At 35.7% G+C, this 20,321-nt stretch overlaps 3 protein-coding genes across 3 annotated transcripts; 1 reads left to right on the top strand and 2 right to left on the bottom strand.

Moving 5' to 3' along the window:
• The first annotated feature begins 808 nt into the window (after window positions 1-808).
• LOC121265987 (UDP-arabinose 4-epimerase 1-like) lies at window positions 809-8,045 on the top strand. Its single transcript, XM_041169672.1, has 11 exons — window positions 809-1,062; window positions 1,946-2,106; window positions 2,343-2,467; window positions 3,623-3,736; window positions 3,826-3,933; window positions 4,080-4,171; window positions 5,706-5,847; window positions 6,135-6,229; window positions 6,436-6,565; window positions 7,220-7,364; window positions 7,487-8,045. The coding sequence occupies exons 2-11, from the start codon at window positions 2,046-2,048 to the stop codon at window positions 7,702-7,704; spliced, it is 1,230 nt and encodes a 409-aa protein (XP_041025606.1). The 5' UTR covers window positions 809-1,062; window positions 1,946-2,045; the 3' UTR covers window positions 7,705-8,045.
• A 1,769-nt stretch (window positions 8,046-9,814) lies between these two features.
• LOC121265988 (coatomer subunit epsilon-1) lies at window positions 9,815-14,856 on the bottom strand. Its single transcript, XM_041169673.1, has 6 exons — window positions 14,446-14,856; window positions 14,016-14,167; window positions 12,017-12,152; window positions 11,788-11,943; window positions 11,247-11,326; window positions 9,815-10,163 (listed from the first exon to the last, which is right to left on the bottom strand). Exons 1-6 carry the CDS (start codon window positions 14,698-14,700, stop codon window positions 10,070-10,072), a joined length of 873 nt encoding a protein of 290 aa, XP_041025607.1. The 5' UTR covers window positions 14,701-14,856; the 3' UTR covers window positions 9,815-10,069.
• A 2,807-nt stretch (window positions 14,857-17,663) lies between these two features.
• On the bottom strand, window positions 17,664-20,301 carry LOC121265990 (pentatricopeptide repeat-containing protein At2g17525, mitochondrial). Its single transcript, XM_041169675.1, has one exon. The coding sequence runs from the start codon at window positions 19,664-19,666 to the stop codon at window positions 17,750-17,752; it is 1,917 nt and encodes a 638-aa protein (XP_041025609.1). The 5' UTR covers window positions 19,667-20,301; the 3' UTR covers window positions 17,664-17,749.
• Between the last annotated feature and the right edge of the window lie 20 nt (window positions 20,302-20,321).

The following is a 20,321-nucleotide window of genomic DNA, read 5'->3' on the forward strand; positions in this document are numbered from 1 at the left end:
GTTGAACTGAGTTGAGTTAAGATTATAAAATATTGTTATAATATCATTTTTAATATTATTATTATTTTAAAATTTGAAAAAATTAAATTATTTATTATATTTTGTGTTAAAATTTAAAAAAGTTATAATGATGAGTTGAGATAAATTAAGTTTGGTTTAATTTCCAAACGTACCAATCTTGTAAATATTGTAATTTCTTTTACTAGTTTGGATTGATAGAAACAATGAAATACATTATATGGAAGCCTATTATATTTTGATACACCAAGATATACAAGTGAAGAAGGATACAGAGACTTGCCATATTAGCCAAATAAATATTATTTTGTCTTTTTTAGAAGTATAATAAATTAGATTTGTATATAGTATAACTCATCAAAACTCAGATAAAATAATTTAATCTCAGATTCTCATCATATTTTCTAAAAAAGGATAAGAAAATCTTATCATATATATATATATATATATATATATATTTTTTTTTTTTTATAAATAAATGCATAGACAAATCAATATAAATAGTATATAATTAATAAATAATCCCAAAATGATTTAATAATTATTAAAAAGATTATTCCGGAGGTCGGCATAGAGGTGTGGGCCCCAAATAAATCGAAAAAGCCGGTCACAGTGAGCATGCAACTCGTGAATGGAAACGATGAAGCCCCGCATTCGTCGCGTCAAAACACAGATGGAAGCCGATGATTGGACATTGATGTAAAATATGATTCTTTTGGTACAATATAAATCTTTTAAAAATAAAACCAGAAAAGAAGGAAATGGTTCCAACACAACACAATAAACTACACGAGTATGGATGCAGAGAATTCTTCGTCTACTAGAATACGAATAAGCTCTATTCAAACATCCCATCCACCTATTCATCTCTCTCACGATCCTTGGACTTGGTCGTCTCTTTCCTCCCTTTTCATTTTCTTCTTCTTGCACGTTTTAACTCTCTCTCTCTCTCGATGAGCCTGAGATTTTAATTCTCTCTCCCTCTTTTTTTCTTTCTTTCCTTCTGTTACGATTTCGATCGTCGTGGGTTCTACTCAAGTTAAGGTACACTTTTGCTTCTAGTTGTTTTCTCTTGTGGGGTAGTCTTTTAATTTGATTCATGTTTTATGGGAGTTTTCAATTTTGATTCGTGGTTTTCTTTGTTTTTCTGGCGAGGCATTTTCTTTTCTTCCTTGTATTGCCGCTTTCTTCATCTCTGGTACTTTTTATCTTCGGAATACTATTTCCGTCCCTCCCTGATTTTTGTGGGTTCCTTCCTCTGCCCCCCCCTTCTCTCTCTCTCTCTCTCTCTCTCTCTCGGGGTTTGTTTCTGGTATTTGTTACATATTTGCGTTTGTGAATTTAATCCGGATGGGACTATTTGGATCTTGAAATCGAAATTTTCCTCTTGTTTAATGTCTTCCTTTCTATCTCATGTGGTCTGTCTTATTTTCAAATCTTAATTTCTGGGTTTAGTTTCGTCAAATTTGAAAAGTGGTTTCGTGAGGTCTTTTCCCTCTATTTTTATTTGCCAGACATACTCTGACAGAGAAAAAGATCTGCATATTCCATTTCTATATTTTGGAATGTTTAGCTTAGAACCAAACAGAGACTATAAATAATAGAAAACTTGAAAAATTTTGCGCATTTATTTGTTTCAATCCCAGTGGTCATTTCATTTTACATGGGTTTCGGCTTCTGTGTTTCTCTGGATCTTGAAATTCTTTATCACACTTTCTCTATCTTCATCTCGGGAACTTTGAAATTGAGTGTTGGAATTTCCAGGCTTTCAGTTACATACAAGTTTTGACGTTTTATATAACCTTTTGTCAACCTTTTTTTTTTTTCCTTTATTAGGGCCCAGTTATAATTACTTTTGTTTATGAATTGTGTCTTCTTTTATTATTTTTCCAGAAGTTACTGTTTCATAGTTTGATTTTTGTTACAGGACATTCACCAAAAGAGGGATCCATTTTGATCGTTGATACTAAGACAAAGCATTAGATTCCTATTTGCATAACAACTTAGGATTGTTGGGAGTTCTACAAATGCTAAATTTTGGCAGGGCCAGAACTCAGCCAAGGTCCACTAGATCTATGCCATTTGGAGGTAAAACTGTTTGTTGATACTTTTTTCTTTGGTGAAACATAGGTCTCCCAAAACCTATCTGGTTATAATTTCATGACAATTATTTGCAAATTGCGAAGTTGTGGTTCCTCTCTGGTTATGTACCGCCTATTGTTTAATCCATTGCACGAATTATATTTATCTCTTGATTCTCCTTTTAGAGTTTCAAGGGTTTCTTTATTTATATTTGGTATTTTGAGTCCCTGTCACACTTGCAGGCATGGATTTCGCAGATCCAAAAAAGAAGAGCAGCTTTGTAGGAAAAATTATTTTAGTTGCTGTCCTCACTGTATCATGCATTTTTCTCCTCAAGGGATCTACAGGTTTTAATAGTCCAAGCCCGGTAACTCCCTTTTCTTATATTTGAATGACCTTCTCAATGACAAGTACTCAATTGTGTTGAAGTGATTTTTTTTTCATATAATTAACATGAATGCATGCATACTTTTATCGCATGTCTATAACCACATTTGTAATCCTATGTCAAGCTCAATGTTCAGATGTTTCTCAATTTGTTATCTTGCTGTGATGCCATAACTAGTTTAATTCTGATTTCACTTGGCTGGCGTATTACATCAGAGCTCAGCTGCATTTGTCATTTTTTCTTTTTTACTTTCTTTTAACAAAAAGGGGATATGCGATTAGAACCTTTTAATAAAACATATATATATATATGTATAAATGTTTTTATACCCAAGATGTTCAAGTGAGTGGGAATGGTCAGTGTTGATGTTGGGGAGGGAGTTGCTAAACTTTATCAGACTGAACAAGCCAAGGGAACTCTGATTGCTTCCATAATCCATGCTTTTACCGACAAAGTTTTGCAGGCCTTATTTTATTAATCTTATCCTCTCGTTAAATCATGCAAAGTAGGGATCATGATAATTATGTTTATGCTGTGTCTGTAATCTTGCTTCAATACAAAAATTTTGATTATTTAAACTCAGAAAAATCATATCATGGCCTGCTCTTTGGTTGGGAGCATGAGAGTTAGCATTTAGTCAAGGGATTATGTTAGTTCCCAATATAGGAAAGACGTCCCTTTCCCAAGTGGTGTTGTTGACTTGTGTAAGACACTGTTCTCTTTATGTTAGTAGATGTACTTGATGCAAATTGTCAATGGTGCAAAGTTTTGTGTGAAAGCAATCGATTTTGTTTTGCTAAATATTCCTTTTAGGTAATCATCACAGATTTATCTACATATTTAAAACATATAATGGCTATCTACTGTGATTACTTATATGCTTGTTTGATGTGATTTTGTTTCCCTTAAAATACAGCTCTTAAGTGGTGTTTTTCATTTTGTGGACTCCTATGTTGAACCTTTTTCTTAGTTGATTATTTGGTCACCCCTCTCCCCAAATAATGCTCAATTTGGTTTCTGTGATCACATATGGTTAGAACTTCAACCAAATGAATTTTGTATGACTTGTTAGCAAGTGAAAGAAGTTTGAAATTTCCAAATCCGAAATTGTTAAACGGTTTTTTATTCCTTCAGTTCTCCCATCATGAGGATGGGGTTATGCATGTCCTAGTAACAGGAGGTGCTGGCTACATTGGTTCACATGCTAGCTTGCGGCTTTTGAAGGACTCATACCGTGTAACTATAGTGGTATGCTTTTATCCAGAAAGTGTTATTTTGCTAATTATTTATACTTTTCAATGTTAATTACAACAAGTTGAGATTTCGCTTTTTGACAGGACAACCTCTCGCGGGGAAACCTGGGTGCTGTGAAAGTTCTCCAAGCATTATTTCCAGAACCTGGAAGGCTTCAGTTTATTTATGCTGACTTGGGGGATGCGAAATCTGTATCCTTATCATGCCCTCTTTTCTTGTGTACTTGGGTTTTGCCACTCTGTGTTTTGAATAAGATTTCCTTGTCAAAAAAAGGGAAAAGAATTGTGATTTGCATATAAACAGCCGCATCTGGACATTTCCTTGACAGATTTTTCAGGTTAATAAAATATTCTCGGAGAATGCTTTTGATGCGGTTATTCATTTTGCAGCCGTTGCATATGTTGGTGAAAGCACCCTTGATCCACTTAAGTAAGCATTTTTTTCTTGATCAATATCTAGCCTATTTACAATGTCAACCCTGGGATGCAAACCATGCTCTTTTTGCTTGTGGTGCCTGTATTTTTGCTACCATGATTTCAAACCTTTTAGGACAAGTTGATATAACTTATAAGACAGAAACCATGGATGCAGAACTAAGAAAGGATCATTAACTTGTTGACACAAGAAAAATAGTAAATGAAACACCTTAAAGTTTCGTAGTTGACCTAATCAGTAGTTCATTTGGTGTGACTAGATTTTTCAATGTAAGCAACTCTTTGGTAACAGCATGAAAGAGCTCACGTATGTGAGGCTTTCATCAATCAAATTTAAGCAAGTTCAAAACTGTATGATTTAGGCCTGGTTGACCTATAAATTCAACTCTCCCCCCTTGGTTTTATGAATTATAATATAATTCTAAAGGAAAAAGGGCTCTAGCCTAGGGAATGTGGGTTATATTTGTTTGCTTACCTCCTTTTCTTCCCTTCTCCCTTAAAAAACCAATCCCCCGTAACAAGATGAACACAGATTGACTATGTTGTCTTTAGATATTGATCCCTTTATCTGTTCATTATACTGAGATATTCAACTCTGCCAAAGTACAATACTTATCTTTAATATGGTCTTAAGAGAATAAACTTGAGGATTTGATAGATGAGCCTGGGTCCATATTTATTCGATGTTTTGTTTGACACTCATAACTTCTTAATGGATAAAAAGAATCACGACACCGTTGAAGCACTAAATTGGTTGTTGCATGCTTATGATGTTTTAACTCAGAAAAAAATTAGACATGATGTTTTCTACAGGCCTTTTTATGGGTGGGGAGGTAGATAAGATTATGCATGAGTGGTGCCTTGAAATGTCTGGTTGAGAAATGGAATTTGAGTTTGTAGTATTGAAAATGGTTGATGTGTCAGGAATTTTTGGGATTTAATCTTTAAAGGTTATCATTTATGTACCATTTCTTTGAGCAAGTGGAAACACCAAAAGAACAAAATAAAAACCTTCCGAAAGTGAAACTGATAATAAATATATAGTATTTTTGAAATCTATTTCTCTTCTCATGTCACTACACTAGTTGATTGCTAAGGCACATCCACTAGAAGAATAGGGTTGGGAGAACTGTTAACTTGTTGATGTTGAACCTATATCGATGTGTTTGAATTCATTTTATTAGGTTTGGCAGGAAGTTGGATTTGGATATAGCTTGAACATATATCGATGTGATTGGATTCATTTTATCAGATTGGATAGGAAGTTAGATTTGGATATAGGTTGAATCTTGACTAGTCATGCTCGTTAAACATTGTCTATTGGAATTTTGTTCTAGTGTGAAGGCTTTAATATGCCCATAATACAAGTGTGCTACTACAAGATATGGGTTAATCTTGTAATTTTCTATACCTGTTGTTTTTCATATTTTTTTGCTTGATTCCATTTCAAGTAAGCAAGCAAAATGGTGCTTTATCAGGGGAAACTAATAAATCATGGTACTTGTTTTATCTTTGACCTTGTTGGGTAGGTATTATCATAACATAACATCAAACACCTTGGTGGTATTAGAGGCCATGGCAGCACATGGTGTGAAGACATTGATATATTCTAGTACCTGTGCAACATATGGGGAACCTGAAAAGATGCCCATTACTGAAGGAACTCCGCAGGTGAGGAATAAAAAAATTCGGTTTCAAATATCAGTCTTTAAGTTATTTTTTCTTGCTAAAAGTTGGGTGTGTGTGGGGAACAATAAAAAAAGCCATCTTGGTTTTATTTTTTTCATTATTTCGTTTACTTATCAATCAATATAACCAAAAAAAAAAAAAAAATCTTGGTTTTATTCTTCTCTTTTCATCCAAGGCAATAAAATTTTTAGAGTCACATGCTACAAATAATTTTGGTGCATACAGATAGTTTTGCTAAACAACTGATAAACATTGTTGCATGAATTCAGGCCCCCATTAATCCATATGGAAAGGCTAAAAAGATGGCAGAAGATATCATCCTCGATTTTTCTAAGAAGTCAGACATGGCAATCATGATCCTGAGGTTGGTTTCTACCTGTACACTTCATATATATATATATATATATATATATATATATATATTTTTTTTTCTACACGCCAACAATAAGGGATGGCCAGACTTCACTTCTGACTCCCTCGTTCATTTCCTATAAGAATAAGAAATTCAATAAACAAGTATCGTTTATACCGATTATACGGATTGTCATAGTTCCTTTTTGAACATGTCAGATACTTCAATGTGATTGGGTCAGATCCAGAGGGCAGACTAGGTGAAGCTCCTAGGCCTGAACTACGTGAGCACGGACGAATCTCTGGTGCTTGTTTTGATGCAGCTCGTAGTATTATTCCTGGGCTGAAGGTATGCTGAGTTCTTATTGAAATAAATTTATATTTTTAGACATTGAAAAGATCTGTTATAAGTCATTACCTACCAAATTCAAATAGGGTCAATGCACATTTCTTACAATTCAAACCTTTGGGGATGTGTTAGTGATAAGCATACGAGTCTTTCATCCATCTCTTCAAAATGAAGTCATCCTCAAATTTAAAGAAATAATTCGGTCACTCAATAAATCTGTGAGACCTAGTTGCACAGATTCTACTTTTTACTTAACAACCTCCAAAGATTCTATTCACCAGGTCCAAGTCTCTCAGATTTATTTTTCATAAATCTTTAAACCTTAAATTTAAACTTGACAAATACAAAAAGTAAATCTGCAAGACCATTGTAATCTTCAGCTGTCTGGAGTTTGAACTTGACATAAGAACATACCATTTTCTCCTCAAAAGAGCTTTTAAACTATTAAAATTGCTTTTAATGCTCTCAAACTCAAATCCAAAGGGCACATATTATTAAATCTTTAAACCTATACTTTAGAGTTAACAAACGTGTCTTTTCAATTGAGAATTGTCACAATACTATTCAATGCATGATGTTGCAAAATTGTCCATGTTAGTTTTTAGAGTAGTCATATAAGTAGACGTTCTAATCCTAGTGTTCTGTACTGTGCAGGTTAGAGGAATTGACTATGATACTCCTGATGGCACTTGCATAAGGGATTACATTGATGTAACTGATCTGGTTGATGCTCATGTGAAAGCTCTTGAAAAGGCACAACCGAAAAAGGTTGGAATTTACAATGTTGGAACTGGAAGAGGTACGATAAGCAAAGAGAGAATTCATTATAATATATAAGCATTTTTCTCTTGTCCTGTACCTTGGGGATTTTCTTATACTCTCAGTAGAGATCCGAGGCTTATTTTTTATTCGCTTTATCAGGTAGATCTGTTAAGGAGTTTGTGGAGGCATGTAAGAAAGCTACCGGAGTAGAAATCAAGGTTGATTACCTACCCCGTCGGCCTGGTGACTACGCCAAAGTTTACAGTGACCCATCTAAAATCAGGCAAGAACTGAACTGGACGGCACAGCACACCGATCTTAAAGAAAGTTTGGAGACTGCCTGGAGATGGCAAAAGTCACATCGTGATGGGTACTGAATCCAATCGGCAGCGTCTTACTGATAGGATCACACCATTCCATAGCGGAAGATTAATGGAGAGACCCCATGCAGTACTGATTTCGGCCGCATTCTATTGCTCTCATAGAATGGGGGTATGAAATTGAGAAAATTTTCTTTTATAGTCTGGCAGTATGAGATAGTAGTAGGATGCAACCCATTTGTTACATGTATCAGTACCAATAATAGGTCAACAACTGTCACTGATTATTGTCTTCCCCCTCTTACTCCCCTCATTGGTTGGTGATAGCCAATGATAGGATGTGAGGTCATATTTTGCGCAGATGGCCCTTCTAAAATAAAAGAGTAATGTTAATAGTAGAGCGCCCGTTAATAGCTATTTGATTCCCTTGCGTTTCATTTTAACGATAGAACTTGTTGGAAGCCTTTGTGTTTTTAGTTTTGTTTTTCTTTGAGCAAATGAAATTTGAAAGGAGCCCTGCTCGATCCAAGCTGCTTAGGGGAGAAAAGCCAGATGGCAATACTTTCAATGGTAAAGGAGAAAGTAGCAATAGGATGCATGTTACCTGGTGGTCAAAGGGCAGGTTTGAGATGACTTCATGGATTCTGCTCTGCATAAGAGTTTCCTTGAATTATTTAACACATGATTCTTGCCTATTTATTAGTGAATCCTGGGTTTATGGTCGAAGGGAAAAAGGAAACCAGGAAGTAGTCCATTTAACGAGATTGTACGAAAGTTCATATTTTCATGAATTTTGGAGATCTCGAATATATATATACATATATATATATATTAAGTATGATTTGCATGGTATTATGATTGTATCAAGTTCTAGAGCAATGGCTTTCGAATTAAGGACGATTGCTCTCTACAACAAAAATTGAAATTAATTCGGATTCATTGAGGAAGAGTGATGTATAAAAGGTCATCAAGTTTAAAAAAAAAAAAAAGAAGAAATTATAGAGAGGAAACAAATATGTGGACAAGAACTAAAGAGAAAACAAAGAATGAATGCAAGACAAACTTGAGCTTTGGTGAATGAAAATTTGAGAGAAAATCGTTCTATTTATATTGATAGTATTAGACCATTGCAAAATTAGAGTACAAAATATGCCTATTATTTACATAGAAAAACATGATCATTAGTAACAAATATACCTATTAGACTTTGAAAACTAAAAAAAAAAAACATGATTTTAGAGGAGAACAAATAATTAAAGTATACTGAAAGAGTGTTAGATAGAAAGAAAAACATGACCGTTAGATAAAAGAACAAAATGACCCTTAAATTTTGAAAAACATGACCTTTAGAAAAATAGATAAAAGAAATAATATTCTAATAATTTAGACAAAATGAATAACTAATCCAATTATATTCTCTCTCTCTCTGTAGGGTTTAATCCCTCATCTAAGCTTTGACCTGACAAGTAATAATCGATGACTGATATGAGTTCTAGATTTAAAATAAGAGAAATGATTTGTCCAAACCTAAAGTTTTGTGCAAGCCTTTGTAAAAAAGTAAAATCCACTTTAAAAAGTGCAAAAAAAACTATTTTTTTATTAATGAGACCTACTTTTCTACGAAGGGTTTGTATAGAATTTATCTATTTGAAACTTGTAGCTAAGATTACTCTTAAAATAACTAATGATATGGCATGATTGCATTAAGCTGTAGAGAGGCAGCTGGTAGGGGTGGGTGTATTAATCAGGTCCATTCAGTCGGGGATACCGAATGCCATGCCTTTCTCAAACTGTCAATCGGATTGTGCACCGAAAAATTATAAAAACCATTTCAAATCAGTTTGTTCGGTTTTTCAAAGGCGATTTGGAGGTTTTGATTTTTGATTTTGGGTTTATTTTTGGACCCAAAACACCAAAAGATATTAAAGCAAAAGCCTATTTTCAGGCAAATTCTATTCTCCAATTCAAGTTTCATGTAGCGTCAAATGCCAAATTTACCACTTGGAGCCCAAATCTATACAGTTCCAGTTTACATATTTCAAATAGGCTATGAAACAAGTGGCAAAAGAGAGAACTGATAAACCACCACCCTCCTCCCATGACTACATTCCATGTCTTATCTTTTCTCTATTTTTTTTTAATGAAGCCAAGAAATATACGCATCGCAAGCCCCCAAAATGAATTAAATTCCTCATAACGTTCAATATATGATGACCTGTGTCATCGAACAATTGTGCACCCCAAAAAGTGAAATTAGTATATGAACTCCAAAACTCTTTTATGTCGCCTAATACATCTTTTGCAATCAGTTTTATGTTCTCTCGTACCTTACAGAAACCAATAAAAATATCCATCATGACAAGGGAAATGTCTAAATATAGAGCAACACCATTCATTCACCTGTTTGCCCAACAAGAGATCATCAAGCAACTGATTGAATAGCTCGGTTAAAGCTTTCTTCTGCGCTTGATGAGCGTTTGACGAGCATGTGGTCTGGGTGTGAAAGTTTCAACTGGCTGCATTACAGTGACTTAAAGCAGTCAGCCACCATTAAAATAAATATTCATTTGTAGCAAGCACTTCGATCAGGATAAGAGAAAAAGGTGCATTAAAACAGTTGCACGATAATGTCACCCTGCATTCTATATTGCCTTCAAAATGAGGAACGCACAGTTGCCAAACTTCCAATAAAACTTGAGAATGGATAGAAAGTTAGAAACTAGCAACTACAAGGTCACAATACATTTATCATGTTCAAACATATACAAAAGTTGGGAGTATAATTAGGTATGTCTAAAGTAAAAAAATAAAAATCAAACTTCCGGAATTCAATCTGCTTTAAAGATCATGGATTTGCTTACCAAAAAGAAAACATGGATTTTATTTGCAGAAAAAGAACAGAGATAAAATATTAATTAGACGTTTTAAGAATTCTTGATGCTTGATGCAAGAGAAACCATATTAATGCCTTCACGCACACTGATCCTTGAATATGACTGCTTTTATTTTTGGATACGAAATCTGAAGAAATGAGTGTCCACTCACCTATCAAAAAAGAAATCAGTGTCCACTCTTTTTTGACGAAACCTGAAGTTTCAAGCTATTTATTTTAAGATGCACCATGTGTTGGCAAGCATCAAGTCTTATGTGAAACTTACAGATCAACTATAAAAAATGGATTTTTTTTAAACCCTTTATATGCATTCTATTGATATCGAGTTGAAGTCCCCCTTTATTGATATCTTGTTTTCACAAAAATTTGCAAACAGATTTTATGAGGCTTTGAACAGCCAATTTGCTTGAAGGGCATTATTTTAACAAGTTCAGAAGAACATTTGAGCAGGAAAAGAAAAATCCAAGGGATAGAGTCATCTAGCTTTAATTCCACAGACCGCAGCAGTCAGCCCATCATCATACACATAAAAAACATAATTGCTCATGTTCTTCAGTTGTCAAGCTGCAACTAGTTTTGGCCTTTGCAACAGCTTCTAAATAATTGAGAGCACATGCTCTTTCATTAATCCCATACTCGTTTTCAGGCAAAAAAAATTGAAAGAATAAAAGGAGAAACAACTATGGGGCATGAAATAACAGTTTACCTGAGAAAACGGGAAGACGGTTTACCAAGGTGAAGACAGCAGACAACCAGATTGGCTAAAGTTTCTGGATCCTTTGCATCCTGTGTCAAATTACCAAACAGCTCTTCATCACCTATATATTTTTAAATTATCCCATACTTATCTAATGCCAATTCAACATAACCGTTATAACATTTACCAGTTAATGTGTGTGTGGTGTGTGGCTGTGTGCGAGTGTGGAAGGGGGGGGGGTGTGGAGGGTGTGTGTATTGTATTATTTACTAGTTACTATATGTGTTTTTGGTATCATGACTAATTAAAAAATTTACGAAAATATCATAGGTAAAGGGATTTTGAGAGAGACAACAAATAAGAAATAATAAAGAAAAGGTACAAAAGTAGAAAGAAACAGATAGTTAATTCAAGTTTCCCTGTTTGCCAAACTAAAACAAATTAAATATCATCAATTCCATAATTTGAGCAAGTTTTCTAACAAAAACACTACCAGTTCGCTAATTAAGAAGTGAACAAAAGCCAGCAGGTTGATTGGTTTGAAACTTGCCTTGTTTAATGCGTCAAGCAACAGTGTTTCTGCTTCATCAAAGTTTCCCATGTGCATACAGCAAACAGCCTTCCCATTTAGGATTAAACTTGTCATCTGATACTTCTCTGAGAAATCTTGGAAGATGAGATATGCTTCCTGTATCTTGGAACCACCCTGATTCAAAAGAAGATATAAGATTGCAAATGACTGTTTTCAATTCTTGAGAAAATATGGACAACATACGTACCACTGACAAATTCAACCATGCATTAGCAAGTTGAGTTAGTGTGTGGTCCTCATCAATCTGTTGCATGACCCTAAGCTGTCTCTCTGCATAATCAGACCTATGCATTTTGAGGAAGATCTGAACATTCAAGGAGTGCCTGCAAAAGCAGACCATATCTATCAGGCTAGTAACTGACAAGAAGCATTATTAGAAATATTTTTCCTCTTCTCAAGAAGGCCTGTTATGCTTCTCTGTAAAAAATTGATGAACAAGGAAACTAGGCATCATATCCCTAATGCCATTTTCCATGAAAGAGAAAATTAAGACTTCATTAAAAACGATCAGAGGGAAATTAATTAAGCTACTCAAAACTTTTGTTGATTGGCACTGGGTATCTGGGACAAAGTCCCGATTAATTCCGTAGGTGCATAGGCCCACAGCAAGGAGTTTCCCGCTAGTTCACCATAAGTAATTCAAGGAGAAGTTCCCCTAGTCTAATGGCCCCAAGAGCGTGAATGTAGAGTTTCGAACCCAAGACATCTGGTTTATATGACTCGCCCCAGGACCACTACATCACCCGTTGAGGTTAAAAAAGATACCCAAAATTGTACATCCTAAAAAAAAAAGTTAAGTTCACTTTCATTTTTTATAAGTACAATATGTAGGAAGGCCTACTTATAGGCAATCCAAAAATGTGAGAAGCATATATGGTACAAAACCTTTATTTTTTGATAAGTAAAATATTTCATTCATACTAATAGAAGAGTAGACATAGCCCAATTATACTGGAAGTATAGAAGAGGAAACACCTTAAGAGGAGAAAAACCTTAAAAGAGTCACGAAGCACTGACATTTATAATAAAAAATGTTAGTTACACAAAACCAGGCAGGCAGTAACAAATCAAGTTTGGTAATTTGCAAAGGTTTCCTAGAAAGAGCCATTACAGTGTTTCAGTATTCTCAAACCATTAAAAATGAATAAAAAAACATGCAAAACATCAAGCAATACCATAATCATTTCTTCAATTAAATAAATACGAATAAAACATTGGCATTAGCTAGGCCATCACAAACCTAACAGATCTTATCTACAACCATTGATCCCAAGATGAGGTCAATTATCATCTTAATAGTATCCTCATTATCTTTTCACGAAATTCGGTAAACTAGATGCCAACATTATAATAAAAAAGTTCTCACACCTAACCAGACCAGTCACCCGCCTCACATCCTAGTGGAAGATTCTCCTATCTTTATGTTGGTTACTGATGTGGGGCTGAACACGATTCCATAACTGAAAATCCAAGGATGTTTTTCACCCTCCTGCAATCTAAGGGCTACGTTGAAGGAACATGGAAGAGATTACTTTAAGCCTTCAACTATCACACTCAAACATGCTACCACACTGTCTAAGGTATCTTATTTTATTTGAAGTCAATCATAACAGTCAGGAGCAACCTTCATATGATAGGACTGAAAATGATTTGAAATATTATAGGAATATAGATTGGTTGAACCAAATCAACAGACTAAATAAAATGGATTCAAAGATTCAGCAGTGACACAATCACTCAGCGAGGCCCGTGATATACACTACAGTGGATCGTATATTTCACATACTCCAAATGAAGATCCAATACATAAAATGCAGATCTGGTAACATTTAATAAATATCTAAAACAATTTACTGTTTGCAAACTGAGGTTTACATATTTCCCAAGCTTACACTTATTTTGGGAAAGAAAATTCTAAACAATCATAATATTGCAATCTTCATAGATGACCAATTAGAATTACCCAAGCTCAAGTCGGTGAACACTAAGGCGCAGAATTCAGAGATAAACAGAGGCTACATAATGATGGAGAAAACACCACAGTGAGTAAACATGAAGAATATCAACATTGCTGGACAGCCCCCAAAAAAAAAAAAACGTTGCCAGATTAAGTATGCAAATATTCGACGTATAGAGAACTGTATGTAGTAGGTTCGATAGAGATAGGAAAAGATTAGGAGACTCACAGTTCCATGGTGCCTCCAGCATTTGTGTGCTTCAGAGCCTCATTGTAGTCCTGCTCATGCATGAATATGATCCCAGCAATCAACCTCAAGATCGCGTTATTCGCAATCGCCGGATCCGCTAACCACTCCTTCAGACTCGAGATAGTCGATTCCTAACACCATATAACAATTATCATCAATTTCAGACCTCCTTTCTCTCCCATCTAATTTAACCAACAGTAAGATCGCGTTTGGTGGCACAGAACTGGATTCGATTCAAAATCACGAATCCAACCGAAATATCGAAGTAAGTTTCGGATTCCGTCTCCGGTAGTCAAATTTCTCTAACAACCAAACGCGGCCATAATAGATCGTAAGCTTGTTAAACCTAAGAAGAAAAATAGCAAAATTCAGAGGTCTCAGATCCGATATAAGACGAAAGAGAAAAGACCTTGTTATCGGGGCTGGAGAGATAGAGGGCGAGCAATTTCACGGCTTGGAGAGGGGTAGCCGCGGAGTCATCGATCTCGTTGATGACGAGCTGGTAGCTGCCGAGGGCGATGTAGGAGCGGTAGACGAGGCAGTCGCGCTCCACGGCGTCATCGGGGGAGAGATTGGGGACGTCGCTGTTGTTGATGGCTGCTTGGAAAGCTCCTAAGAAGAAGTTGTTCCGGAGATTGAACAAATGGTCTGGTGCTGCCGCCATTGTTGATTCTCTGGTTTGGATTTTCGATTTCGTTTGTAGATCTGGGGGAGAGGTTAGAGGTACCAAAGAGCCTTGCGTTCTCACAGGGAGGGCGAGCTAACAAGCGTTCTCGTATATGCTGCAGTTAAAATTTAAAAATGATTGTATTATCATATTTGTCACTCAAAAAAATGAAAATGATACCGAACTTATTTCGGAAAGAATAAGATGAAATGAAATTTAATTGCATAAAATGTTATTATTTTTAGAGAAATGGTATTTGCAATCGTAGATGTTTAAAAAGTCATTTGGATTCGGAGATGAGTTGAGATGAGTTATGAATAATAGTGAGATTTGTGAGTTAAAGTTGATGAATAGTAGTGAATAGTAGTGAGATGAGTTGAGTTGAGATGAATTGAAATCCTGTGCAATCTCTTTGAAAAATAGTGAGTAAATATGAGATCTACATAAAAAAATTAATATTTTAATAGTAGACTCTATTCTTTTTAAAAAAGATTATATAGTGCTTGCATACTGCACGACCGTACCTAATATTACTCATTGTTCAGATAACTTTATGAATCTATTTCCAAATTTAATAAAAAAACTCTGGGAGTTCTCTATCTGAAAAACTGTCCTTCATCTTCTTAAACTATAAGACTCGGTTAGGGCTAACCCATCTTATCTCATCAACTTTCATAAATTTCTATACAAAATATAATTATGGGTGTAACTAGTCCAGTTCGGTTCGGTTTTAGAGAAATTTTAGAACCGAACCGGTATATACCAACTTTGAAAATTTAAGAATCGATACGGACCTATTCATCACCAAAACCGAAACTTTTGGTTTTTTCTGGTTCCAGTCTGTTCCAGTCCGGTTTTCTAGTTTATCATTTACACGTGTAACACTATATATGTTTGATATTATAATTTTTTAGTACTAAACTTACTCATGAGAATTTAGTATTTATTATTAACGATTACTAATTCTTTAATATTCAATTATAGTAGTATAATTGAATATAATTTAGTGTCTAACTTATTAGTGAGATTAATAATTAATAAACTTGAATAATAAGATTAAAATAATATAATTAGTATTTAATTATACTAGTATATTAATTTTATGTTATAAAATTAATAGACTTGAATAATAAGATTATAATTTTATGTTATATTAATTAGAAATGTAGCATATAATATATATAATATAAAATTATATATAATATAAAAACTCAAATATATATATATATAAATATATATATATATATTTATACCGGTCCAGTTCAGTTTAAACCGGTTTTTAAAATATGAAAATCGGTACCGCACCAGTTTAGAACCGGTTTTCATTTTTAAGATTCGGACCTACACCGAACCGGTTACAAACTGGACCGAACCGGTTCAAACAATTTTTCGGTTTTTTCTTATACTCCTAAATATAATAAACAATTCAACTTTTTTCAAATTTCAAAATAATAATAATATTAAAAAAAATATTTTAACAATATTTTATTTAATTTTTAATTTTAATCTCAACGAATTATCAAAGTTGTTATTTTACCCCTAACTTAAGACATAAGTTCTAATATCATTAAACAAAAATATACGAGGTAATAATTTTATAGGTAGAACTCAAGGAAAGAAAGCAAATGGCCAGAAAATAAGATAATATGACAGTCATATTAAAAACATTAAAACTTAAGAGATAATGCAAATTTTTTTAAAAAAAATCCCAACTCAGATTGTTCGTTAACCCATTTTCTCTCTTTCCATATATTTGAAAAGAGTAATAATAGAGTCACATACTTCTTACAATTTTGTTTTCATAACTCTACTTAAATGAAAGATATTTTTATAAAGAGTTTAACTATAGAACAACCACGGTTCCTCATCAACCATTGCACATCTTACGTGGATTATTATTTTTTTTTAAAAGCAAAACGTGCATTTTGCATCATTGGTTTTACTCTTCACATTCGAATTTGGCATGCATCATGCGTCCCCCTCCCTCTCGTCTCCCAGCACCCTCGAGCATCGTTGTCCCAACCGTCGCCCAGCACCGGCGACTTGTCGGAAGACCTCTGCCTATCGCCACCCACCTATTTTCCCCATAGACCATTTCGCCACCCACCTATTCACGGGAACCCCTCGTCGCCCTCCCTCCACCAGGGCCATCCCGTGACACACCCTCGACTCGTCGCTTAGACCTGCGACTCATTGGCCTTCCCTTTGCCCATCGCTGCCCTTCGGGTGGGAACAAGTGAGGCATTTGTTCACGGGTTTGGAGAGGGAATCGCTAGGGAGATGGGGTCTGAGGGGGCTTCGACTCGAGAGGGAATTTGGTTTGCATCTGAGGGGGCTTCATTGAGCTCACGAGATTGGACACAAAAATGAATGGGAAGAAAAGAAAATGGGAAGAGAAGAAAAATAAAAAAAGGGAAGAGAAGAAAAAAAATAAAATAAAACCTCACACGTTAGGTGTGGGGTGTGAGATTAGCAACAATTGTTGATCCATAGAGTCTTTCTTTTATAAAATAATAATATTCTTATAACTCTATGTTATAAAACACTCTTCATTTAAAATTTTAAAATAAATTTATAAAATGTTGAAAAAATAGTTGTCTTTGATCACTTTTCATCTGAATTTAAAAAAAAAAAAAATTAACTGGATTTCTAGTTGCCGGAATTCATCAAACACGTTGTATGCATTCTAGATTGAATAAAAGCTTTCATGCACAGCCCACCCCGAAAGTCCAGACCTTGTTGGGCACATTTCAATGCATCCAACATGTGGTTTCAGGCCCCAGATAATGGCCTGTCACTCCACCTCAACAGAAGTCCAACAGTGGACTCGTCACATACAGGCTGCTCTAGCAATACACTCAAATCATGGCATTAGGAAACATGCTAAGATATTCACATTTTTTGAATGTGTAAAAATACGTGTGTTTTGGTTGACACCGTTAATTGTTCGACAGATTTGCTTGGAGAATATGGGAAAACCTTTATTTACCATTTAGGTAATGCCAAGTGTTACACTTTATCTATAATCTCAGTAACACAAGTTAATTCAAGACTCAGCAATCTGCTTTAATAGATACGTTACTTGGAACATGTTCTTGCTTTCTATCCACGATGTTTCTTGACATAGGCAAAGAAGCAGTGAGTTCCATGAAGAATGATCAGGAACAATTCCCCTTTCTACCATTTGTGAAACGAGCTCCAAAGCCTTTTGAAAATCTCCCTTCCTGCAAAGAGCACTGAGCAAGGGATTATAACTTCTTATATCAGGTATGCAACCCCTCCCAATCATGTCTGCTATGAGCTTTAAAGCACTACTAACTTTTCCTTGCCTGCAAAAACCACCGATCAGAGCATTGAATGTTGTTGCAAGTGGAAAATAACCAAGACCAACCATCTCATTCACCAGCTGAAAAGCTTCACGCACACATCCTTCTTGGCAAAAACCGTGGATTAAATGGTCATAAACAAGGACACTTGGAACTCCCCCTTCTCCAAGCAGCTGATAAAAAACCTTCTTTGCATCCTCGATAGCGCCATCTGCACAAAAGCTTAAAATCCTCAAGCTCCTATCAACAGCTCTAGGATATAACTTCCCCATATTGGTCAGAAAAGTGAGGGCCTCATCCAATTGACTTTCCTTATAAAGACCATATAACACACTATTATAAGGGCTAATACGACCCCCAGATCCCCCCTTGCTCTCCTCCATCAGTTCCAAAATCTTAAACCCATCTTCCATTCTTCCTCCTGAACATAAACCTTTAATAAGTGTATCATACGTAACAAAGTTCCAGCCGATCCCTACTGTTTTCATCTCATTAAACAGATCAAGAGCCAAATACAACATCCCAGACTCACAACAAGAAGCGATCAAAATGTTGTATGTGTCTATATTTGGAAGGCAGCCTTTCCTCTCCATCTGCTTCAGTAAGCGATACCCAACTTTCACTTTTAGTAATCTACAAAAACCCCTTATCAAAGTATTATAAGCCACAATGTCAGTCATACCGCCTTTACTCTCAAATCTCTCCACAATCTCAACAGCCTCAGCTACACGACCAGCGTTGCAGAGAACTTCCAGCACCTTTGTCACTGTGACAACATCCGGCACTAAACCCAAATTGAAGCACTTCTCTAAAAGAACAAGAGCTTGAACCAAATTTTCTTCTTTACAGTAACCAGAAATTAATATATTAAAAGTCACATCGTTGGGCTCTTCCATTTCATTCATCAAACTCCTTGCTCGCCCAGCTTTGCCTTTCCTGCAAAGTGCATGAAGCAATGTGTTATAAATCACGGTAGTTGGTGTAATTCCCCCAGACTTCATTGCTTGCAATAGACTGAAACCATCACCAATCCTATTGGTCGAGCAAAGCCCTTTCATTAAGATCCCAAAAGTATAATCATCACCCTGGACACCGCTACCCATCATTCGTTTCCGATAAAACTCTCTAGCCAAGTCAACATTTTCCCCAACAAGAACGTCAAGTATTGAATTGAAAATCTTCAGAGACGGTTTATTTTCAAACCATGAAACCAAGTCAACAACTTTGATCACTGGCTTAACCATACCTGCCCGCCCTAGACCACGGATGATGGTAATGAAAATGTCTTCATCAGGGGGTGAACCGATGGATTCGGGCATTTCACAGAGCAGTTCCTTCACAATATCCAAACGATGGAAAACACAGAGCTTGTGGATCAAAGCCCGGTAGGTGGATTGGGAGTGGGTAAATTTGGGGAGTTTGGAGGCCCATCTGAAGGTTTGGAGGGCTTGGGAGACGGATTTTTGCTCTAAAATTAAATGGGCAATTTGCTGTTGGGTTGGGACAGGAAATGATGATGACGACCATGATGGTGATAACGATGATGAAATGTGTTTTGAATGTGGGCTGAGAAGAAGAAATCTTTGATAAGTTGCTGTGGAGAAGAGTGGAAGAGTTGGGTTGGAAATTTTGGGCATGGACTCTGTCTTACAAGTGAACCCCTAGAAGACGTTCTATTGATATTTGATCAACATCCACACGTCCCAGTTTTCCTCAAGCGCCAAATTATTCGGGATCCAGAGCACAATTCGATACTAGAAAAGGTCTTCCCCTTAGCAAACGAAGTAAGTATAGTCGTATTCTCTCAGAATTGATAAACCCGAAGAAACCCAATTCAATCAAATCAGGCAAAACCAATCTAGCAGAAATCCTTCACTTGGATCACCTAGGTTTTCCAATACCGACAGGCTCAGAAAACTCTAGTATGAACAAAGAATACTAAACGAAACAAGTTAAAAAATCCCTTCAGCTAGCATTATCCAGACCAGCAAACTAAAGACTTCAAGCAATAATCACAGAAAAACAGTCTACAATGACTGTGAGACCAGTAGAGGATCACTGACCGAACTCCATAGAAGCCTCAAAGAACACTGCAAATTTTGAATAATCAATAGAATCAACCCAGGCTCCAACCGAAGATCACTGACAGAGGCTCCAACGGGGTTTCGTGATGCACAAGTGTGGCCTCTATCGGTAGAGGCAGCAGTGGCGTCGTCAGTCATAAACCGAGCTCCAATCGAGGGCGGATTCTTCCGACGGAGAGGCACTCTGCAGAGACGTGGGGTAATGAGA

This window comes from Juglans microcarpa x Juglans regia, chromosome 5D (assembly GCF_004785595.1).
Source record: "Juglans microcarpa x Juglans regia isolate MS1-56 chromosome 5D, Jm3101_v1.0, whole genome shotgun sequence".
NCBI classification, from domain to species: Eukaryota; Viridiplantae; Streptophyta; class Magnoliopsida; order Fagales; family Juglandaceae; genus Juglans; species Juglans microcarpa x Juglans regia.